At 35.5% G+C, this 25667-nt stretch overlaps 1 protein-coding gene across 1 annotated transcript in view; it reads right to left on the bottom strand.

The window, feature by feature from the left end:
• The window catches only part of Ube2u (ubiquitin conjugating enzyme E2 U), a 38448-nt gene extending 13325 nt beyond the window's left edge, over window positions 1-25123 (bottom strand). The window contains exons 1-7 of the mRNA XM_027949465.2: window positions 25058-25123; window positions 23343-23424; window positions 22168-22260; window positions 19961-20058; window positions 16270-16390; window positions 8940-8988; window positions 739-827 (exon numbers count right to left, since the gene is read on the bottom strand). Coding sequence (XP_027805266.1) covers window positions 739-827; window positions 8940-8988; window positions 16270-16390; window positions 19961-20058; window positions 22168-22260; window positions 23343-23424; window positions 25058-25123 — 598 coding nt within the window. The remainder of the gene's footprint in view (window positions 1-738; window positions 828-8939; window positions 8989-16269; window positions 16391-19960; window positions 20059-22167; window positions 22261-23342; window positions 23425-25057) is intronic.
• Window positions 25124-25667: the final 544 nt, after the last annotated feature.

Here is a 25667-nt window from a genome sequence, read left to right as displayed (position 1 = left end):
TCTTGCTGTCACCTTTCGTGTCTCTTGTCCCTTCATTCCTCCCCATCTAGGTTCACTGCCCACGTTGATGTGTCCTGCCGGACGGGACAGAGAGATGGACTAAAAGTTCCCCCTGAATCTTAGGAAGTCACTCTACTAGCTTCAGAATGCACCATCATGTCAGTAGGATGGCTCAGGCAAATTCTTAACCCACTTAGATCCAAATAATGAAACAGTTATCTAAGAATCCAGTGAAATGGAACTGGAAAGATGTCCAGCTCTTGCATTCTGTCTTTTTGTTCTGTATGTGTGATGATAACAGCTGATTTTTCCTCTTAGACTGATATAATCAAACACCCCTAGGTTCTTACGTTTTTCTCTCTGAATTTCTACTTAATTCTTCCTCTGGCTTAGAGGATAATTGTGTTTAGAATTTTAAAGTCTCCTCCTGCTGCAAAGCTTTCTTTCTGGGGTGAAGGGAGTTAGATAAACCTCATAAAATTAAGAACTTCGTCTTCTATTCTTCCAATTGCCTATCTTTCCTTCTTGGCTTTTAATCAGACTTTAGTTCAGGGCTCCACACAAAAGAGGAACTAAATTAATAGTTGTTGAATGAATAGTATATAGATCTAGCAGACAAGTTTACTGCTCTTACATAGCAGATATGTTGCAATTAGCCTTTGGAATCAAGACAAGCTGAGAATAATGAACAAATGAATGTACACCAAAAGGATAGAGGATAAGGCAAGATCACCTTACGTGGAGCTCTGTAGGATTCTGTCGCTTTGGATGTGGCTATTCTAGACCATGTCTTGTAGTAATCATTAAATGAGATGGATTTAATTGATCTGAAAATATAAATAAAAATCAGACAATGAGTAGTTTGTAAATTTGCTTTTCAAAATTTATCAGAGTGGGGGCTGGGGTTGTGGCTCAGAGGAAAAGTGCTCGCCTAGCATGCGTGAGGCTCTGGGTTCGATCCTCAGCACCACATAAAAATAAAATAAAGGTATTGTGTCCACCTACAACTAAAAAATAAATATTTTTTTAAAATTTTTATCAGAGTGGATCATTCAGATAATATCTTGTCATAAGACATTGGACTGATATGCAAATTCTAACAAGCAATTCTCTTTTTAAAAAAAAATATTTTTTTGATTGTTGTTGGACACATGCCTTTATTTTATTTATTTTTATGTGGTGCTGAGGATCGAACCCAGTGCCTCGCACATGCTAGGCAAGCACTCTACCACTGAGCCACAACCCTAGTCCCTCTAACAAGCAATTCTAATATGTAAATCTAACAGATGAATTTCACCCTCAGATGAATACAAATAACAGAAAAGAAAATTGTCCAAATCATTTTTCATTAATGAACGTAAGTGTGCACCCATCTGAATAAAAAGAAAAATATAAGTTTATGACCTCTATCTTACATCTAACAATAAAAGAGAACTTTAAGCAAAGTATTATTCCTGTACATTTTCTCACTCTGCAGTAAACAAATTTCTTGCATTTTATGTCAAATTTCAGTAAAATCACCTTTATTTCCTCCTTCTTAATGAAGAGAGAATAAAAAACAATAGGATTTTAGTTTTATTTTTACAGTCTGGTAATTTTCAAAAAAAGGAAAAAAACCTAACTCTTTTTTAATCCTTCTGCCCGTACTTTTCCTTCCTTTTGTCAATATTACTATGTGCTAATAGGAGGGCAAAGATCATAATATAGTATTAAATGGGCACTGCAAAACAGTCTCTAAACAATTGTATTTCCAAGTATTTTTACTACAAACTTTTTGAGTGCAGAAATTCTTAATAATCTATAAATAAAATATTGCTTAGAGATATTTTTCAGATGTGTAAAATCACCAACTGAATGACTTAAATAGATGTTTAAATATTAAATGTAAACTATTTTATGCTTGTTTTCTGATTTTTAAGTTCCTAGCTCTTTGGAAAAAGAAGTAATTTTTCAGTTAGAATGAATATTTTAGCATTAATTTTTATAGATGAATCATAGGTACCTTGAAGTAAATATTTGACTCAATTTTGAAATTAATGGAGCAATATCTAAACGTGTTAATGCATTCATTTGTTTAAGTAACAATTACAGACACCTAGTTTTAAGACTAACATTTTTCAAATGTGTTATTACTTTCCCATTCACACTTAAGTAGAAATCTGAAACTTGGAAAAGATAAATTAATCATTACTATTATTACTTCCAGAGCTGCATGCTGTGATTTACCCCACTAAATGATATACTAAACTAACATTAATTTGCCAATGAAATGTTTCAGCATTTGGCAACAGAGGTAACAAAATGAAAGGCTGCATTATATCTCCTGCGTGGAAAAGCTTGTGATCAATTTTCTGTCACAGATCATTTAGCAGACAACAATGACCCAAGAGGAAGGAAACTGTCAACACACTGTCTCGTGAAAAAAAAATACACCATCTTCAGGCACAATCGTCTCCGTTGTTTTTAGTCTGTTTGAAGATGACCCATGACCTTCTCCCTTCCCCAGGGTGTACTGTTCAATTTCAACTGTTAGCCTTCAGAGGCTTTTTTTCCCTTTTCTTCTAGAATAATTAAAAATATTTTGCTAAAAGGTATAACAGTAGTTAGTTTGAACATAGAAAACAGAATATCTTAAACATTTGGAAATATTTGCATTTTCAATTTTAGTGGAAATAGCCCCTTAAAATAGGGGAACAGTAACTGTATTTTCCTATTATTCAGATAAACTACTAAGCTTACAAGGATATACACAGCACAAAATACTCATGTGTTTATAGTTTCAACCAATAACAGGAATTTATTGAATATTATCATTGACAGTATAACTGCAAAAAAGTAGAAGCCATAATTTTGAATTGACCATTAAAGCCTCCTATCTTGCTGGGAAAATAAGATGGAGTAGTGAACAGACGTTTTCTATATTAGCACAATAAAGTGTTAGAAGGTTTGACCCAGATATTTGGAGAAGATAATGCATGAACTCTTGAGCAGTGGAAATAACAAAGAAGTTAGAGGAGGGAGGTTTTGTTGTGACTCCATCAGGGCAAAAGTCATTTGGAGTATGGATCTAGAAAACAGTAAGAAGGAGGCATCTTCGGCCAGGGAAACAAGGTGTACAGAGGATGTTGGGGCGGGGGAGGGGGAGATGAGAGAGAGAAGACAACTGACTATTGTGCAGCATTCAAATTTGAAGTAGTTGGAGTTTCATAAAAATAAGTGAAATGGGGCAGTGCAGGATCCTCAAATTTTATGCAGAGAATGGTTTAGAGCAGATTCAGGTTTTGGGGTTTTTTGTTTGTTTGTTTAGTACTGGGGGCTAAGCCCATAGGCACTGACTCAGTTGCCCAGGATGGCCTTGAACTTGCAATTCTCCTTCCTTAGCCTCCTGAATCACTAGGATTTCAGGAGTCCATACCACTGCACCCAACCTAATTCAGTCATCTTGATTCATAGGTAACAGAGAGCCACCACCAGTAGTTCTCGAATAGGCAAGTAAATGATGAAATCAATTTCAGAGCAACGTTTTCCTCTGGGGGTAGTACACCAAGTGGATTAATATAAGGTAGACTAAATGCAGGGCAGACTAGGAAACAGAAAAACACATTCATTTAGAAAACACATTCATTTAGAAAACAAATTCACTAATTTAGGCATGAGATAACTGAGAGCTAATAGAATGGGAGTAAAGGCTAGGAGGAGGAGGAGATGAATCTTAAGATAATAATGCAGAGGAATCTACTCACTGGTTACCTAACAGCATGAAAGGTAAAGGAATGTTAGGGTCAAATACGCTAAAGCCCAGAAAACTAGTTTTACACCAAGAGAAACTGAAGTAAAATATGAGTTTAATTTTAGACATGGGCTTTAGGTGACGAGAGCATAGACGGATAAGTCAAAATGACCGTTAGGACTGTGAATGAGAAATTGGAAATGGAAAACAGGGATTTGGGTCAAATCAACATAAAGGTTGATGGATGAAGCCATTAGGGGAAACAACCTCCGAAAGACTTAAGTAAGTGTTCAGAAAAGAAAGAACAGAAACCAGCTCATAGTTAAAAGGAGCCGGTGAAGGAACCAGAAAGGTTCATTAAGAGAGGAAGAAAACAATGGCAGTGCTATTTCGTGCAAGCAATTGCCCCAGCTACAACCACAGCCTAATGGCTGAACCTCTGGTTGGAACTTTCCTCTCTCTCATGCCCCCAGTCTTTGGTATCATGGTTGAGAGCAGGGTCTGTGGTCAGCTGAGCTGTGTTAATACCTTCTGGCACCACTACTTATTAGTAGCGCGAATCTAAGCAAGTTACCTAGTCTCTCCAAACCTGTTTCCTCATCTATAAAAGTAAGATATAGAACTTTCTCAAGTGGGTGTTGCCAACATTCAATGAAATCATGCATGAGCAGGGCCAAGTTTAACAGCTCTTCAGTACTTGGTGCCGGCTGGTCTCAATTGCCTTTGATAAGGGCACCGTCATTTCTCTCCTGCTAACTCTAGACAGCTTCCTCAACATCTCTCCCTATTCCAGGTTGTTAGGCCTCACTGCAAAACCACATTTGGTTATCTAATTCTATAGGATAAAGTCTGAATACTTACAGGTTGGAATCTGAGCATTTCCAGTCTTTTCTTTTACTAGTCTTATCCCTATGTCCAGAGGCTCCATCACATGGAATTTCCTGCAGATCCTGAGGATACCTAATACCACACTTCTATTTTTGTGCAAGCTTTTCTATTTAGACACTCTTTTCCTCTATCTGCTTGTTAAATTCTTATTCAACAAGGTTTGAGTCCAATTAACAGATTTTGAAAATGAAGGTTGATCTTATAGTGGACCCTGGTTGCCTCCTCAATAGCTAATTCATTCTTCCCACTTTATGTAGAATCCATGCATTCTGGTGAGACTGGCCCATTCCACATGAGAGCGCAAGGAGTTCAGGTACTGTCTGATCATAATGCCTATTTCAGGGATAGTAACTTGACTTAAAAAGATTGAATTAGAGCAAGGTTTATTGTAGCTTTCTAGAACAATATATCTTGATATTGGGGATGTGTCAATCCTTTTTGTTCTTTAAGATTGCCTTGCTACTCTAAATCCTTTGCATTTCAAGATGTATTTTGGAGTCAGCTTATAAATTTCCAGAAAAAAAACCCTGCTGATTTTTTTATTATGTTGAATTGAATCTATAAATTAATTTTGAAGAACTGACATAATAATAATATTTAGTCTTTCCCAAGAAACAAATGGTGACTATTTCATTCTATTCCTTTAGGTCTTTTACTATTTCTCTCAGAAATAGTTTATGATTTTCAGTATAGGTATCTTGTGCATCTTTTGTTACGTTTTGATACTGTTATAAATTACATTTTAAATCTTTCATTTTCTATTTGTCCATTGTGAACATGTAGAAATACAGTTAATTTTTTTCTCTTGCAAAAATTAAATTTGGAGCCTTGTGAATGGTAGGCAAGTGCACTACCACTGAGCTACATCCCAAGTCCCTGATTTTTAAATATTCATCCTGGATCCAGAGACCTTGCTAAACTTCTTAATTTCCAAGTTTTGTGTATTCATTTGGATTTTACGATATATATAATCATATTACCCATGAAAAAAAATGATTTGCAGCAGTCCCCCTTTTCCATAGTTTTATTCTCTGCAGTTTTAGTTACCCATAGTCAACTGTGGGGTAAAAATATTAAATGGAAAATTTCAGAAATAAAAAATTCCAAAGTTTTAAATTGCACAGATTTTGAGTAGCATGATAAAATCTTGTGCCATTTAGCTTTATCCACCTTGGAGATGAATTGTCTCTTTGTCCAGTGTATCCATGCTATATATATACTACCTGCCCATTAGTCATTTAATAGCCATTTTGGTTGTCAGATTGACTGTCACAGTATAGAAGTACTTGTGTTCAAGTAACCTTTACATAATAACTTAATGCTATGTCACAATGCCTATAGCATTGCCCTCACTTCATCTTAACATATAGGCATTGTATCATCTCATAAGAAGCAGCATAGGTATAGTAAAATAAGAAATTTTGAAAGATAGAGCACACACATAATTTTTATTGTAGTATATTATCATAATGGTTCTATTTTCTTACTAGTTACTATTGCTAATCTCCTAGTGTGCTTAATTTATAAATTAAACTTTATCATACAGATATATAGGAAAAACAGAAAAAAATATAGTTTGGTATTATCTGCAGTTTCAGCATCCCTGGGGCTATTAGAATGAATCTCTGGGATGAAGAGGGATTATTGTTTTTAGCATCTGTCTGTCTCATTTTCTTCTCCGTTATCTAGCAACCAATCCTCCTCTCCATTTCCCTCTTTGGCTTTGTATGTCAGCTCCTCACACTAACACCTTGATTGCCCCTGGCATTCATGATTCATTTTTACTTTTTATTTGAGACATCAACAAGCCTTCCTGTGGGCCAGGTATTGGAAATGTGCTTGCTCATTATCCATGCTTTTGCATGTGCTACTCCCTCTGCCTAGCAAGCCCTGCTTCTGTGGTCTACAAATGATTTCCTAGTCCACCTTTAGAAATCACCTCTGGCATCACCTCCTTCTGCAAGCTGTCCTTTACATGCTCTTCTCCCAACCCCTACTAAGACTTCGGAAGATATTTCTTCCTCTGCACTCTTCCAATATCTTGATCTTACCTCTGTCATAGCACTTATCATATAGTATTTATGCAACTGAACAATAAACAGGCATGGACCAAGAAAATGTTACATTGCAATATTTCAAAGAGATGGTTTGAGAGATAGAAAACTTGTTTTAAATAGTGAAGGTTTCTAGAGAAAGCTTAGAAAAAATGAAAGCTACAGGGAAAGAAGTTTCTGCTAATTAGTTTAAATGTGGTTCGCTCTGACCTTAGCATTCCTCAAATTCCTCCCTAGCCATGATCCTGATATTTGCCTTGTGGCCTTCCAACTGCATCCTTTGGTGGAACATGCTTCATATATTTGTCCTGTGGGACACAAAATCAGCCTAGCTCCCTGTATTTTCTTCTCTTCAGAAGCCATCTTTATCCTTGAGTATAAATCTCATGAAGTTAGTATCACATGTTACTTGGGGCATTTCCCCAATGCTGGGGCACAATGCCTTGGCATAGAATATATGCTCAGTAAATGCATTTTAAATATATGCATAAGTAGCTGTTCTCCCATGTATGAAAACCTGCTCTATGAACTGTGGATGGTATCCCATGGGGAAACATCCCAGATGACTAGCACAAGTTCAAGTCACCTTCAATTACTGAACATTAACTGATTTCCCCTGATTATATTCTACCCAGCTGACCAGACTTCACCTGAGTTTTATTATGTCTTTTGTAAACAGTGTTTTAATTGTCTGGCTATGCTTCTGGAATATGTTTCTATATTCAGATCAGTTCTTCCAGTTCATGAAGTAATGAGAAGTTCTAAGCCTATGGTGTTAGAACACTACAATGCTAACAGCAGCATCTCCAAATAATTTCTGAAGGACATCACTGTGAATACACTATTTTAAAATTAAAAACTAGATACAGATTAGCTCAATTTAAGAACAGATGTACTTCCAAGTTTGGTGGGACATGCCTGTAATCCCACAATTTGGGAGGCGAGACAAGAGGATTGCAAGTTCAAGATCAGCCTCAGCAACTTAGCAAGGCCCTATGGAACTTAGCAAGACCCTGTCTCAAAATAAAAAATAAAAAGGGCTGGGGATGTGGCTCAGTGGCAAATTGCCCTGGGTTAAATTTCCAGTACCGAAAAAAAAAAAAGTACCACAGGCAAATGTTGGAATTCATGAATATATAACAAATTGCATCCTGATATACACCAGGAGTGTAGAATATCTGAAATCTAGATTATTGCTCTGAGTTTTGCCTAAGGTCTTCTCTAGAGAGTTCAGGATGGCACAAGACCTAATTCTGGTGTCATTTATCCTTGGTTTAGTTCAGAGAATCTACTGAAGCTTGATCACAGAAGGCTTTCAGGTCTGTTCCTACTGCTTTATTAGTTAATGTTGACACTGTATCTTTATGCACTGAAAATAACTATACTACATATAGAAAATGACTTTTTTATGTTCCGGGGGACTTCAGTGTTTTACAGATGATAAAATAGTGTTTGTGCACTGGACAACAGGTCTATTCTGTGTGGATAATTGAATGCTCTGGACCACATTGACATATTTAAGGGACAGCTATGCCTCTACTGAATTCCAACCTAGTGCACTGTTCACTCACTAGATTATACATTATCTTCCTGCAAGTTTCCAACACTGTTGCATAAACAGAAGGCCCTTAAGTTGCCTAATTTCCCTCTTATTTAGAGCCAGTGAAGGAGCTAAATCAAGCACTGTTTCAACACTAGCTAAGTGGCTGTTTTCTACTTCTGATCCGTTAACAAGGTAAAGTGGGTGGAAATTCACAGGAAAGCAAAAGCTGCAGAATTGTATCTGAGCTTCTGCCTTTGAGGTGCTCACCATAAAATTGGTGTCACATTATCAGGTTATCTCCAAAAGGTACAATGGCCTCAACCCTATCACTATTTTCCTATAAACATAATCTTCTCCTAAATTTCTTAAAGTTTTATGGTTTACAATGATTTGTGCTCATTCTGTTGTCAACAAAACCTTTTCCTTTTCAAAATTAAAAATAGAATAATATTTTTATTACTTATAATAATAATTTAATATTTATAATATTCAGTTCATATAATTACATTTAATTTAAATTCAATAGAAAGAATTCAATAATTTCCACATTCTTCCTGAACATATTTTTTAAAAGCAAACACATAAGGTAAAAGCAACACCTAACTACTCCCTTTTCCAAGTTAAAAATAATTGAAATTTAGTGATTATAGAAAATATAAGCAGTTTAAATCAATTTTCCTTTTGGTAAATAAATGGACAGAGAAGTATACAATGAAAAGCTTACCTGACCAATTTATCTTGGTCTTGAGATAACTGCATGTCATCATCCTTCACTGTAAAGAAAAAGGTGAAAGGGTTCTGGTTTATTTGGAGATTGAATATATGGCTTTATGTGCACTCTTTCCAAAGTCTCAATAAAGTGCTAATAAAGGAATAAAAAATAAGGCATAAAAAATCTCAAGAAGCTCAAAAGAAAAATGACAAGAAAAATCTTCAAGATGGAAAGAAGATGTCAAGTGGTAAATAACTATCTTTAAAATTTGATAACTATCTGTATGATGAGGGGATGCCAATAAAAAGCAAGTGAAATTGGACTTCAGAATTTAAGAAGTAACTCGGGAACTGAAGCTACCTGCTAACTCTGAAAGGAGGAGTGAAAGACAGAGCACAGCCCCTTCATCCTTTGGTACCAGATGACCCTGCTCCAGGCATGATGGATGATGCTTACTATTTATATAGGAAATTTCCAGTCTCTGGAGAAGACACCTCTAGAGCAAGGGGAACTCAGGACTGGCAGATACTAAACACAGAGCGGGAGTATGGTAAGGGATAGAAAACCAGGGAAAATAAGATAATTCATACTGAATAGCAAGATCCTGACCCTTTTCCTGTCCATCTCTCAGAGTATAAGCACCTCTCTCTATTGCCACAGACTGGAAGATCTCAGGAAAAATAATCAAGCCTAAGTAAATGGTCAGATTCTTCCTGAATAACAGCTAGATGATGAAACAAAACCATCAACAAACCTAGTTTATATGCAGAACTTCCAATCTTTTAAATAGACCATTCATCCCCAAAAACAAAATCCAAATGTTTTCTCTGATAAGCGGATGTTGATCCATAGTCGGGCAGGGGAGTAGGGAAGAATGAAGGAACTTTGGTTTGTGTAGAGGGGAATGAGGGGAGGGGTGAGATTGTGGGGATGGGAAGGACAGTAGAAAGAGACAGACATTGTTACATGTAATCATATGATTACACTAGTGGAGTGACTCTGACCATGTACAGCCAGAGGAATAAGAAGTTGGTCTCCATTTGTGTACTATATGTCAAAATGCATTCTACAGTAAAATTAATTAATTAATTAATTTAAAAAAATAAATAGACCATTCATTATATGTTCATCATATGAATGGACAAATTCTCACAAATTTGTTTCCTGAGTGCCCAACCTGACACGCTTTGTCGATAATTAAGTCTCAGTGTAACCTATATAAGCACAGACTCCCCCCTTGGCCAGTGGCTCATTTTCTATCAGGAAAGTGGGTCCGCCAGAGGCATGACTCTAGTGCTGAATAAAGGCTGTGCTACTCTGTGAAGTTTGCACCTGGCTCTGTCATTTTGTGCTAACAATTTTAAGAACTAAAGAATCAGATCAATAGATCTAATGTCCCAATCATAGGAGCTATAAGAGGAGACAAAAGACAAAATTGCGGGGGGGGGGGGGCAAGGAATTACAAGAGAACTTTCTGGAACTGAAAGATAATATTTTGATATTTCAATAGCTTATCAAATGCCCTGTACAGTGAATGGAAGGAGGGGGGAACAGCAAAAAATATAACTAAGTAACATTGTCAAGAAATTTTCAATCACTGGTAATAAAAGATTTTAAAAGCTTCCAGAAATCAAGAATTATGTGTGAAGAACTGGACAACTGAATAACATCAGATTTCACAAAAGGAACCCTAGAAAGTAAAAGAGAATAGTGTTTCTACATTTTTGAAAGAAAGTTATTTCCAAACTAAAAGGCAGCCAAACCATGAGCATATAAGAGTAGAATAATCACAGAAAATAATGGAAAATTATATTTAGACCTTGTGTAGCAGGAAGTTCCTGAAGAGTGTCCTCTGAGAAAATGAGGGAAGACACCAACCAAAGGAAAATGAGGCATCGAACAAGATCTCCAACCCAGAAGGCAGACAAAAGGAACATTCCAGCACACCTGCCGGAAAACTGCCAATTTGGAATTAAAAGAGGATGAGATATTCCAGGAAGGGAGTGGGGAAAGTGGAACAGATCCAACATTGATTGACTCCCTGGGAGTCTTTTCACATCTTGGTTAGAAAGTTTAGGGGAAGAATAGAGGGAAGATTTGTAAAAAACAGAGAATGAAAAATCAAACCATGTGTAAAAGAAAAGAAAGAGCTTCATTCATGGCTTATTTGTGATGAATATTTAGTCATATCAATGTAACCAAACTATTTTAGGAGGAAGAGAGAGAAGATATGTGGGAGAGAATGGCAGCACAATAGACAAATCTTTCTATTTCATAAGACCACATCTATAAATAATATCTAAAATTGAAAACTTCAGAAATATTAGCACAGAGTAAGCCTAGAAATGTAGTGGTCAGTGCTGGAACAATTGTGCTGAGCAGTCACTGCCTCTGGGGGCAGCACTCAAGGATAAAATATGTGAGCTTCTGAGGTTCGCTTTCTTTCAGAAGAATCGATTCCTATTATATGTTCCCCAAAGCTATAAACATATACTTCTTTGATAGAAAATAGATATTTAACATTTTTAGCTATAGAGACTTTGCTAAAATGTTCCTGGTCTATCTAGTGCACTAAAATACAAACAGGGAAAAAGAAGTGTGTAGAAGTGTATAGTCACAGCAAACAGACCCATATGCTACCACCCTGTTAAAAACAGGTTTTCTGTATCTCATGATAGCTGTAAGTAACAGGACATTTGTAAAACTACTGTAATCATTGGTTCTGAACGACAGTGTTAAAACTCATGTTCTTTAGCGAGAGAGCAGTGCTATTGGACTGTTTCTTTTCTCTGGACATCCAGGTGGATAGGCATTCCTACATCTAACAACAAGAACAAAAAAAATATATGTACTCATTCTAAAAATCAAAACAAAAACAAAAAACAAAACAGAACTAAAACCTTATGAGACATTACTTGCCTCATTTGTAGAGGCAATTTTCTTTAAAATTGCCCTGTTGTTAAGAAGATTTTAAGGGCTGGGGATGTGGCTCAAGCAGTAGCGCGCTCGCCTGGCATGCGTGCAGCCCAGGTTCGATCCTCAGCACCACATACAAAGATGTTGTGTCCGCCGATAACTAAAAAATAAATATTAAAAAAAATTCTCTCTCTCTCACACTCTCTCTTTAAAAAAAAAAGATTTTTAAAAAATAGTGAAATAATTTGGAATTTGAGCTGGAAAAGAATCAAATGCTCATCACAACGTCTTCCTAGCCATAAGCAGAACAGAATTTATTTGCATAAATATTAGGTTCTTAAAAGTTTAATGTAAATTAAAGCATTATATTCTCCATAATATTTCTATAATTCCCTTTATCCTAGTATTGACTCATCTGCTAGTTATTGCATTACAGGTTACTTAGACAAGTGTCTGAAACTTATTAAGATGATTTTCTTTACTTGTCAAAAGCTTACAGGTTACTTAGACAAGTGTCTGAAACTTATTAAGAGAGATTTTCTTTATTTGTCAAAAGCTATAGGAATATACCTGGCTAAGAAAAAAGAATCTCAGGTTTAGCTACCATTATTCAGTTTACCCTCATATTTTCCTTCAACCAAAGATTTTTAAAATTCTTTAAACCTTATGTTTTTTTTAAAAAAATTTTTGTAGTTGTAGATGGACAGCATACCTTATTTTATTTGTTTATTTTTATGTGGTGCTGAGGATTGAACCCAGTGCCTCACATGTGCAAGGCAGGTGCTCTGCCACTAAGCTACAGCCCCAGCCCTAAACCTTATGTTTTAAAATAGCAAAACAACCGTGGCAAACAGAAAACAAATAGCCATTTGACCATATAAGCACACACAAATCACAATTCACAAGAACAAACTTTTAAAAATCCATAGAGGTCAAATAAAATTCTTTTGTAACAAATTGGGAAGAAACAATACTCAGAATCTAGAAGGCAAAGTTGCCATGCATTCTCTCCTTACAGACCTTCCCTCTCCAAGTTTTTGTAACCTGACTAAAGTATAAGTCTGAAGGTACTTGAAAGGCCTCCATGCTCAACTCTTAAAACCAAGTAAGAACTTCTTTGATGACACCCCTGAGAAACAGTCATGTAACTACTAAATAAACACCAGTTATAAAAGAAAAGCATTAGTGATAGGAGATCTGTCTCTGACCTTGTCCACTATTTTAAGTTACTTGAATTGTTAAGAGAATTCTTCTTCATGTTCAGCCAGCTGGGAGCTGATGGACTTTACCAATAAGGATCAGCAACTACAATGGTATTTACTTCTAGGAAAGATCAGTTAGGTACCCAACTGGCTATATAACTTATTGTGCAAAGTGGTTACTGCAAGGGAAAAGGAGTACTAGAAATCATTGCACCAGGACTGTGCCAGGTAGTTAGGGGTATATGAACACTCTAAGGGAGACAGGGATATGGCTAAAGGAAAGGAGGCTATCAGGACATGGGAAGGTCACTGGGCCACCACCCATTGGGTCTGAGCTCAGAACTTGGTATCTTCTTGTCAAGGCAAAGACCTAACTAGCTATGCAGATGTCAGGAAAGAGTTTGGGGAATGAGAGGCATTTGCATCTGCATATCAAATACCAATCTTATCTTAGGATAACACAATTTATTCCAGATACTTGATTATGAGGGGAAAAAATCCCCAGTGTGTTCCAGATATATTTTGACATGGGGCTGGGCCAAACCTGTAAATTCTGGACTTCAGTGACTACAATTTAGAAGGGATAGGAAATATGACAGAATTCTAACTTCAATGTAGTCCTACTTCAGTTTTCAGAGCAACAGAGAAGAAATCTCTTTTTCTGTACTTCTCTTCAAAAATTTGAAAACAGCTTTTATCATTGACTTTGATTTTCTTTCTTCCATTGGCTAAACATACACATTTTCTTCAGCAGCAAAAACCATGATGTTATAATTGAGCATATAAGTAATCTACATAAGGACCACAAGATCAAAGCAGGGTAAAATGATAATGTAAAAAATACTTAGTAAGAGGATACTTTTCTACTATGGTTTATAAGCAAATATCTCCCCACAAGAACTTTTTCGTAGAATTAAGTTCTTCTATCAAGTCAGTCTTCCATCTGTACTTGCAAATTTTAATTTTTTGACCCTAAAAGAGTGATTTTACATTTGTTCCATTAAACTTGGAAGCAACAGGAAAGTGGGAAGGCCCAGGCTGAAGCCCTGACTCAGCAGCTTGCTCTATGTAGCCTTAGGTTAATCAAGTCATCCTTGGATTCCTCACTGAGGAAGAGAATGTGAGGATCAGATGATTACATGTGTTTGAAAGTACTAAATAAATGATGAAGTAAAATCTGGATCTAAGTTCATGCCTTTTTTTTTCTCACTCATTCTACAAAATTTTTATGCAATACCTCCTGTCAGACACTACACCAGGCTCCGAGGATAGAGTTCTACTCTATAATTAATGACTATCAAGATGACACAATCAATTAGCTGCATCTTGTTTCTTGTTTACACAATTAACTATCTGTTCCAGTTTTGTGTCATTTAAAACTGTGACAATAGTTCTTCCTATGCTTTCCCTAGATCTCTGTACTGGTATTTTAAATATGTAATATGAGAAAGGATTCTACTAATATTCTAGTAGACCGTTTCCCCAGAGGTTACAAGTAATAATTCTTATGGGATGCAGTTTCCAACAGAAACATACTACCATCTAATTTAGAGTGAACAAGTGCCTGCCACTTCCTCATTCCTGATGTGTAGCCACTATCTCTACTATATTAGGACACTCTTTCTCTATGAAGCTGTGGAAAATTTTCTCTTCCTGGCATCCCACACTACCATTCCTGGCCCAGCCAAGATGGCAGAAATAAGTAGACACTTAAATACTCTATTGTATTTCCATACATTTCACCAACATACATAAGTGAATTAAGTGAAAGCTTCCAAACTATTTGGTTTGTCACTCATTTCCTGGGCAGTGTGGTAATGTGAGCAGCTTTTCTGGAAGGCGTGCTGGCAAAGTTGGAGAACTGAAAGAAATAAAGGCTGATGTCTACCTGTGGAGGACAAAAGAAAGGACTGACCTCCATCAGGTATCTTCTCTTTTCTTTCTGTAGGGAAAACTCAAAATCTATTGTGCAAAATCATTTATTGCAGAAAATTCTTTAGAACCAGTTTTGAAAATAGTCACTCACCAGAAATACTGATATAACTTTGTTATATAGAATGTTTCTTTGTAATGCTAGTACTCTCGGCCTCAGTGGAAGGTTATGTGGTATATATCATTTCTTTATTCATCCCACAGATATTTACTGAAAGCCAGTACTGTTCTCCAGAGGATACAGCAGTGAATGCTACAGAATACTGGTAGATTCAGAAATGTGGTCCAAGTGAAGCAGTACTGCTCTCTGTGTAGAGATCAAACTAAAAAATGTCAGGGAATGTTTGAAAAATTCTGAGAAAACCAAGACATATTTGGAGATACTGGGAAAGATGCCTGATCGATATTGTTTGATTTGCATCAGACCCAAAATTCCTGTAGAAGAGAAGGAGTTGAACTTGGCCACAATTGTGCAGACCTAGCTAATGGACTAGGGGCAGGGATGGAAGTCCTAGAAGGGGACTGGAAAAGAGACAATAGAAATAAGAGAGAAAAAACACCAGTAAAGGTCAAAGCCCAGTGGCTGGGGAGGTAATGATACCAGCTGCTATGCAAAGTAGTTTTATGCTACTTACTAGGAGGAGGGACAGAGATACAAAGGAAAGAACAGTTCTCACCTGTGGGAAAAGCCCTCCGGGTTCTGCTAACTGGAAAGAAAGCACAGGAGCAACAGAGCCAAAGTCAAGAGTCACAGGGAGGATACCAGAGTATCAGAAAAACACTGGACCTTAAAGCAGATTTTGGAGAGCTTCAGATGCCAATTCCACGAGCCTATTAGAAGGAATACCTGGGAGGGAACGCTCCAGAAGAAAATGCTGAGTGTTTTGTTAATCAAGAGGAAAGTACTCTCACTTGAATAACATCTAGGGTACTGCAGGTAAAGTCTGGGAAATATCCATTACAGATATGAGTTAAAGATATCATATTATGATGGGTAGGCACCATCCATTCTTATGACCTTATCAGATGATTCTGGGAAGAATCTGCTTCCATAACATGTAAAGACACTGAACTTCCCATCTTTGCTGATTTTTAAAAAAGGATCACTGATTAGATAGACAAAAAATTAGAAGAGATCTTAGTATCATTTCATTAGTGAAAATGGAGTAAATAGGCCCCTCTATAATATTCAAATATTCCCTTCTACAACAATTATTTGTTAGATCATTTATTTGCTATAAATGCTTATTGTATAAATGACAGTTGCCAAATAAATAACAAGTCTTCCTTACGTTTTAATGGCTCCTGGAAGAGCTTTCGAATTATTTTTCTATACATATATTCATCTTTAATCAGCATTTGGGCCGCTTGCATGTTCACTGGGTTTTCCAGCACTGGGTAAGAAAGCATAACCTAAAAGAAAACACACAATGTATGTGAGTTTTTAAAGTAAACGTTTTCACAAAAAGACAGACAAATACATACAGCTCTCAACAAGCATATCTGTATAGACCTAGAGATCAATATAAAGATAGCACAACAGAATCTGTACTCTGAAGAAACTCTTGATCTATCTTGGTTTAAACTAGGATCAGAGCGAGTTAAAATTTCTTTCCTATAACAATTTCTTTCTGTCATATAAATTTAAATTGGATTTATGCATAAATGGAAATAAACATTAAGGAATATTGAAACATCTCTGTACATGGGTTAACACATTTTAACACAAGATCACATTAGATACATGGATAAACTAGCACATTTGTGCTTGCTCACACGTTGATATCCCTCCAGGTCATGGTTAAGACCATATCTGTAGTAGTTTTCTATTGTTGCTGTAATAGTTACCACAAATTTAGCAGCTTTAAAACAGCACAAATTTATTATCTCACATTTCTGGCTGGGCTGGTTTCACTTTGGATTTAACAAGATTGAAATCAAAGTGATTGCTGGGCCTCTTATCAGATGATTCTGGGAAGAATCTGCTTCCAAGCTCACTCAGAGGGTGAAATGAATTCAATTCAGTTACTTTCTGGATTTTATTTATTTTCACCGGCTGTTACCTGGGAGCCACCCTCAGCTCCTAGAGACCTATCTCCAGTCTCTGCAGTGAACTCTGAGGATCTGAGAACACAATGGAATGACAAATTTTCTTTTGCTTGGAATCTCTCTTACATCCCCTTTGCCCACATCCCCTCTCCTTCCACTGCCTTTCTTTGACTCTTCTGCCTTCTTCTTCTATTGCTGAGGGCTCATGATTACCTTGGTCCATCTGCATAATCCAGGACAACCTTCCTATTATCATGCCAGCTGATTAGTAACCATAATTCCCTCTGCAAGTGCTTTCACAGTAGTACTTAGTCTAGTGTTTGAATAACTGGAGGATGGCAGTCTCAGGGGGAACTCTTTAAAATTTTGCTTACTGCAGTATCTGTGCCCTTGACCAAATGAGATCAGTGGGAATTAGAAATGAATAGTTCTGCTAGACCATGATTTGTTTATCTGGCACCTCAAAATTATCTTACCTCAAACTGCAAGTATTTATTCAATAGTTCAGTATTTTGAACATTATGCGACATGCAAACTCTATAATAAAATATAATTAAAACTACTACAAATTATGCATTACTAATACAATACCTATTTGTAGACACAGAACAAAGTCAATCATGGTGGCTTAAAAGTTAGGGAAATTATGGCAATCTTTTACTAATGAAAGCAATCATTTGACATCTGTTATTTCCAAAGCAACAAGCATTGTCTGCCGTTACTTGAGTTTTCCTGTTTGGAAAACACATTTAAGCCATATTTCCAAGAATATTAAATCACCAAAATAAGGATTCAGCGTAGATCGTAATGTACCTTTCAAAGTGGGTGGGAAGCAGATGAAACTTCTCTTCAAAGAGCAAACTTTTGGTCTTTGGCTGGAAAGATAATCTTACTCAGAGAAGCACAGCTGGAAAAGTTTATTCAGTAGTCTGCTTATTAACCACTAGGCCCAAGAACTATTCACCTCATGTATACACAAGCTATTATGTGTATTTAATGATTTTTAAGAACTGGTATATAAGTGTATTTTAAAATGTATAAATCAAACATCCTGCTAAAATGGCAAAAAGAAATAAAGATTTAACCTTTAAATTAGTTATGTGGTAATCTCTTTAAAAAAGTTCCCAGGGGAGAAACACTAATAACAATAGAGCTGGGATTTTCCTTTATGATTATCAGTGATTTTGTTTTCTTTCCCTTTACATTATCAATCTTCTGTGATGTGACATACTTGTTTTATTAATATATTAAAAAAAGATGAGTAACTGTATTATCTACTAGTTTTTCTCAATATATTTGGCAACACCCTGTGGTCACTTTGCTTGACTGTTCAATAGTAAAAATAATCATGATATTTACTATCACCTCTTGTGCTCTTGGAGTAGACACAGTTCCAATTACTTTCACATGTACTCATTAATTTAACCTCACAAGTCACATGATGTAGCTACTAATAACTGCCTTTCTTTCTTTCTTTTAATGTTTTCTTAGTTATAGATGGATGGCATGCCTTTATTTTATTTATTTTTTTTATGTGGTGCTGAGGATCGAACCCAGTGCCTCACACAATGCTAGTGCTCTGCCATTGAGCTACAGCCCCAGCCCAAATAACCACCTTTCTTGTAGCTAAAGAAATTGAGGTATGGAGAGACAAACTTATCCAACAGTGCAAGGATATCAAGTAGAAAAAACAGGATTTGAAGGCAAGCAATCTTAGAACCCCAATTTTCCTTTCATTACATTATTCTTCAATTCAAAATTTTCACCAGTTCATTCCAGTTTTCCATCACTCATTACATTTTGGGAACATTCATCTTTATTATTCTTATGACAGACTGTATTTCAGATGGAAGAGAAAGGAATATGTCTCAGTTTAAAGGGATCCAAAAGTTCAACCCCAGATACCTGAATAGCACATTCACTCAGTTCCTTGAAATTTTTGCTCAAATGTCTCTTTCCCAGAATCAGCCTCATACAAGTAGAGGCTTAATACATATTTGTAGAATAAAATAATGATTGAATTGGACATGAAATCTTTTTAAAAGATTACACTTTACTCATTCAGTGAACTAAGATGCCTAGATAGGGAAATTAACTATTATTTTACTCATTTAAAAAAATAAGTAGGAGAAATGGGATTTGTATTATAATTCTGTTGAGAAAATTCAATTAAGTCAAACTCCTTTGTTCTCCAAGTATTTCAGATAATCAAAAGTTAATAGTTTATCTCCAGATATTATTAATGATAAGTAAGTCCCTAGATAGAATAGCGCTAAGCCTGATCCAAGTAGTCAAAACAAATGTCATGGAAATAATTTTAGCATCAGATGAGAGAGGAGGGCTTTTAAGGGTCAGGAATAACATAAGACAGAGGTATGCTTCTAGGGACCATGGGTCCAGGGCATAAAGGTGATGGCACTTGGGAAACAGGCTCCTATATGAGGAGAGGAGATAATTCCTGGTTTAATTATTTGCTGGGTTTGATATGAACATTTGTAAGAGAAACTAGCCAGCACTGTCAGAACACAGGATAAAATAAAGCATTTTAAGTTATAGTCATGTGATTCACCTCTTCTGAAGAAGGCAAGGTTCATGAATGAGGAAAGATTTAAAAGGCCTGTTTTGTATTAGGAAATAAAGTTAAGAGCCAAAAGAAAACCTAAGACTATATTTCCACAATTGAAACCATTCAAACCATTATTTTCTTCTATTATAAAATGTGTATTCTCTGGTTGTAAAGGCCCTTAATTACAATTTCAAATTAAAATAAAAATCTTTATAACGTAAGTTCCACTTTGTGTCTAGATATAGAATGTTGATTTACATAAGCTTTCTCAAATCCTTTAAACATTTAAATATGCATTGTACATTTTGATCCTTGTGTTTTGAATAAATGGGGTATTAAAGAAAGCATTATAATAAATCTATTCTTACCTGTAGGGCAAGTAAGATACTGCTCAATGTATAGCCTGTATTCCACATCTTGGGGTTGTCCAAAAAATCTATACAGGGCTGACCAGTATATGGGTCTACTGTATTAAAATAATACATTGATATTGATATATAATAATATTATCCTTTGAAACTTATAAATATCAAAATGCCTAGACCAGAAATGAAATCCACATGTTGGATGGGATGGAACTTCCCTCCAGTCTGTTATATTAGATTGGAAAGATACCAAACATTGGCTTATGTCCTCACACAGCTAATTAACTAATTCAGTGTTTAAAGAAAAAAAAACAGAATAGAGCCAAATATGAAAAATGAAACTATAGAATAACTAGAAGAAAATTAAAATAATTACTAGATTTTGTTTCACAAAAAGCTCATTAAACTTAAAGAGAATGGCAAAAACCACAAATAACAAAATTAATAGATCTGATTACATAAAAAAAGTTTAATCCTAGATGTAAAAAGAACACAGCATGAACAAAATTAAAATTAGTGACAAATTAGGAATATTTGCAACATCTATGACATAATGATGATATTATAAATTATGTCATATAAGTCATCAAATTAGAAATATAATCACAAAAGTGAAAAAATTGTTTACTTCACAAGTATTCAAAGAAGTGTTTATTAGAATAATAGCAATCTAGCATGTATGAGACACTGGTTGAGTGCCAACAATGTAAAGAAAATAATAATAATAATTTAAAAAATAATAGCAAGATTCTTATCAATTAGGCAAAAAATTTCTCCAAAGTTTCTATGCTCAGAACTGAACAGTGCTAAACAGAACTTGATATACATTTCCTGGTGGGAATGCAGATTACATTGAAAGACAATTTGCATATATATATTATATAAAATATAAAATAATTATATAAATTTAAAATAATTATATAAAACTATACATAGCTATCTTTCTGGACTGGAGGTCTAATATATAACCTTCCTCTTTTCTTAAGTTCACATAAAAGTATGAAACAGAACAAGGTGTTAAAAGAAGGAAGTTAACATCAGCTTTGCTATATGTGAGACTGAAATGGAAGATACATTTGATCAATGGCTTTAATTGGCTCCACAAAAGTCTCTCTGATTTGAACTTACCCACCAAACTAACAGCCTGCTTAAGTTTCCTGCTTGGAGGAACAGACTGTACCCATTCCAAGGTCAGGATAGTTGGAAAGAAAGAGTGTTGAGAAAGTGCTAGGCCATAGGTGATCAATTCCTTCCCTCACCTCCTTAGTCAGGTAAGTGACTTCTCTTGGGAAGAGTAGGGGAGGAAAAAACAATCACAGGCTTTCCCATATTTTTCCCTCCTAGAGACAGAAATTGCCTCTACTCCATGTGAGGAGTGAGGCCTAGGGGTAAGAATACATCCTATTGAGTTTAACCCATTAATGTCCTAAATATTAAACCAAATATGGCACAATTTTACATTCTGAATTTCAAAAATAGATTTTAATTACAAAAATAATAATGTACTGGGGGGTAAAGTACATAAGAGAATATAAAGTAAAATACAAATGTTCCCGTCTACCAATTCCACTTTTCAGTTATTACCAGTTGGTCCATAAAAGCTACATACACATATACATATGCACACGTGTGTGTATTTATTAAATGTAATTATATTTTACATTTTGTTGTTCAAAATGTTTTTTATGTAACAGTGAACTGTTAATATATTTCCAGACATAAATATTTATCAAAAAATATTTGAGCACCTATGTACCAAACAAGGAAGATTCTAGGGATATAACAATGAACAAGATTCTAGCTTTCATAGATCTTCCTTGATTTGTTTAAAGGTAAAAGATATCACAAGGGATTTTTCACTTAAGAATTCCTGTAATAAGGAGCATTTAGGTTACAGTAGGTCCTCTGCATGTATAGGTTTGGCATCCTTGGATTCAAAACTATATATAATACCTCAACTATGTAGAAAAAATATATATACATAAAAAAGAAAATAAATTTGTCAACATATTAAAAGTAATATCTCTTTGCATTAGGATTCGAGGTGATCATAATTTTTTTCTTCAATTTCACAGTTTCCCCAACAAACACATAATCATATTCAAGTTGTTAAAAAGAAACATAATTACATTAAACATTAATAAAGAATAAGTATTATAGATACAGAGCCCCTGATAATTAAAAAAAAAAAATCTCAGTTTAGTCCTTACCATTTGGATGAAAAGGAATTGTTGTAAATTTCACAACTGGAGGGGCAAGGTTGTACTCCGATGTAAATTCTATTGTCAGTTGTAAAACAAATCCTATGATGTAGAAATAAACGATTTTATTGAAGTGCCACTTTGTGCGGGTGAACTCCAATCTGATTAACATTGGAGTCTCTCCTGATGGTTTGCTTAAGTCAATTGCTTCACGGTGCATAGACCCCCTTGGGTATTATAACATTTTTCACAACCTAATTGTGCTACTTTGCAGCCTCTTTCCCATCAGTCCTTTGTATCCACCACCTCTGTTCCCCTAAAGCTAAAGTCACCAGAACCTGCTGCACCCTTTCTTGCTTTCAATTGCAGCTTTGCTGTGCTGATTGCCTGAATTTCTTTCCCTCTTCTGAACCTGACAAACTCTTAAACATTCTTCAGGATTCAACTCAAATGTCACTTCTTTGGAAAGACATTCCTGATTCTCCCAGGCATAATTCACCAATCACTCCCTCTTAGGCATTCTGTTCAAAATTCTTAGTAGCACAAATTATATTTTACTGTAATTATCAGCTTATCTCCCCTGCCTCACTCAAGGAATCTGTCTTGCTAACTCATGATTGAAAGAACACATGGTCATTAAAGTTTACAGTGATCCAGTCAGTCTTCTTAAGAATTTGTTATGGAAATTTAGGGGAAAATCATAGTGGGTAAAATGAGAAGAAACTGGGATTTTGAAAGTCAATAGGAATTTTAATAGATATTCTCTGATCTTCTGAAAGAACATTAGAAGATATTCTTAATCAATATGCTTTATTGTGTTTGCTTTTTAAAAATGTGATAACATTGGGACTGAGGGTGTGGCTCAGTGTTGGAATACTTGCGTAGCATGGAGGAGGCCCTGGGTTCAATGTTCAGCATAAAAATAAAAAGATCTGGCATAAAGGAAAAAAAAATCTAGAATTTCAATCTATGTTTAAAAATAGCAAAAACATTTCTATATTGCAAATAATGTGAATATTTTAGAATTCTAGTGAATTGGTATAATTCAAACATATAAAGAATTTCAGAAAATTATAATACAATATAACTATATATATACATATATATGTATATATATATAAACACAAAGGATACAGACTATTCATGATATAAAAAATTTTAAAGCAGATTTTGAAAACACAAACCATGCAAACTTGAATTCTGTAGACCTTCAATTTCAGCTTGCCATTTCAGCATATCATCAGTTATAGGAAAAGCAGTAATACCCTTTAAAAAAACAATATAGAAGCAGACAAAAGATTATTAATTGCAGTTTTGAAAATCAGATGTCAGATTATACTGAATTCCAAAAACTCTAAAAGTTTTTATTTATTTATTCATTGGTTGACAAGTTTATTTATCGGTTGATCTGGGGATGTTTTATATGCCTTATTGCATTGAAATTAAGGTAGATTCTAGGGAACTCATGCAATAGTAAAATTAAAAATCACAAGGGAAACTAGAAGATCAAGATTGGTGTTCGTGTCTTATACAGTGTCTGTGTCAATAGCCAATTTAAGATTCAAATTAGAAAAGTATGAAATAGTTAGAAAGCCCATGTTTCTTCAAAGCTTTTTAAAGATATATGAATGCTATATGGAAGGCATAAAGTAGGAATGTTTTCTTTAAGAAAAAAATCCAATATTACAATTGTATGTAAAAAGAATTTTTCCTCTACTTGAAGTATTGTTCCAATGAAGAGCCCAGAATGTGTTTAATAGAAAACCTACCAATCAATTATGTTGAGGAGTACACTTAAATATTTCAATAAATATTTCTGAACAAACACGTTTGTTAGATGCTTGCCTGGATGAACAGCATCTCTCTCTCTCTCTCTCTCTGATTTCTGCTTTGCACTTTTTTAACCTTTATTTTATTTTTTATGTGGTACTAAGTATGGAATCCACTGCCTCACTGTACCAGGCAAGCACTCCACCACTGAGCCACAACCCCAGCCCAGCCCTTCTCTCTTATCTATATTATCTGTGTTTATATATCCCTTCATTGAGTTCTCTTCGCTAGAGAACCAGAAAGTTCACAATGAGCAGAGACAATATGAAATCTAAGGTCTATGCCTCTGGGAAGTTTGTTGATAAACTGTTCCTAATATCTTCAGTGTGGACTTTTTACTTTTATAGCATGGTGAAAACAGACCACACTGAACTGGAAATAACAGTGCAACTGTTGGTAGCATTCTGTACCTTCCTTCTAAGAATGACTTTCTTTCTAGATTTTTTCTTAAGCACTCCTCTTTCCTCTTATCATCCACTTCACGTTCTTCATAAATTTGGCCAACACCCCTTTCAACATTTCATTGGTGGCAAAGTAGGGCAAAGATATTGCATTCCTCTGAGATAAAATTATAAGAGAAATGTATTGGTGTGTTATGCTGGTAAAAATGCATTAGACAGTAAGTACTAGAACACAAGGGTAAGAGTAAGGAGTTTGGAATCAGATTGGGCCAAATCATTTTGGAATCTTTTAAAAACTTAGGCTCTGGTAGGTAAAATTAAATACTGATTATTTTATAGTATTGTAATTAACGAGCATAACCCTGAACCCACTAGTTACTTACCACTTGATAGATTCTAATACTCAGGGCTTAAATCCACAATAAATTACTCAGCACAATATGCTTAAAATTGTTAGCCATAATTGTTAAAAATTATTTTTTAAAAATAATTGATAGCCAATTATTTTTAAGAAATAGTATTATGAAATAGTTTGGGTAAATAACAATATCATAGTGGCAAATTAGGTTTAATTAAATTATGATTTATAGAATAAACACGGATTAAACTGCTTCTTAAAAATCATTAACCAGTGAAAAAACAAATCCCTCCACATCCCCAGTACTTACCACAAAATTGCTCTGGTTCAACTCTTTTAAGTCTCTTTCCAGCAAGATGTAAGCTCTGCTGTACATGATAACGCAGCAGAGGATCTGCCACCGTTCACAGGTAGACTGCGAGCTCCTCAGGTTTACTCTGAGCCACCTGTCTGAGGTTTTGGGTCATCCATCTACATTGTTAGGTCTCAGAGGTCACTTGCTTTCTAGAATCCCAGAACATTCCCAAGATAAACGGTTTCTTAGTTTGGGATATAACAATGACTTTTCTTTTCCTATTCTGACTCCTCTAAAGGAAGACTTCCAGAAGGGAAATTGGGGTCTCACTCATCTGCGGAGTGTTACTGCAGCGCCAACCCACCCTCCCAGCACAAATATGGATGAGCAACTGGGGCCACCCGGGTTGTTGGCTCTTGAAGTGGCAATGAGGAGAGTGGGCATAAGACAGTCCCAGCAAGTTGTGGTTTAGGCTTCGCAGGTGTGACAAAGTGTCCGCTGAGCCGGAGGAAGCAAATCGGTTGCCCAGCAACAGGACTCAGGGAAAGTCTAACTGTGGTGGAAGGTTGGCCTCTTCTCATCCAATCAACGGCGGGGTGTAGCGGCTGGATATCTCCGCAGCCAA

Source organism: Marmota flaviventris, chromosome 10, assembly GCF_047511675.1.
Source record: "Marmota flaviventris isolate mMarFla1 chromosome 10, mMarFla1.hap1, whole genome shotgun sequence".
Classification (NCBI taxonomy): Eukaryota; Metazoa; Chordata; class Mammalia; order Rodentia; family Sciuridae; genus Marmota; species Marmota flaviventris.
The sequence above is the reverse complement of the archived record's forward strand: the minus strand, read 5'-3'. Positions and strand labels throughout refer to the sequence as shown.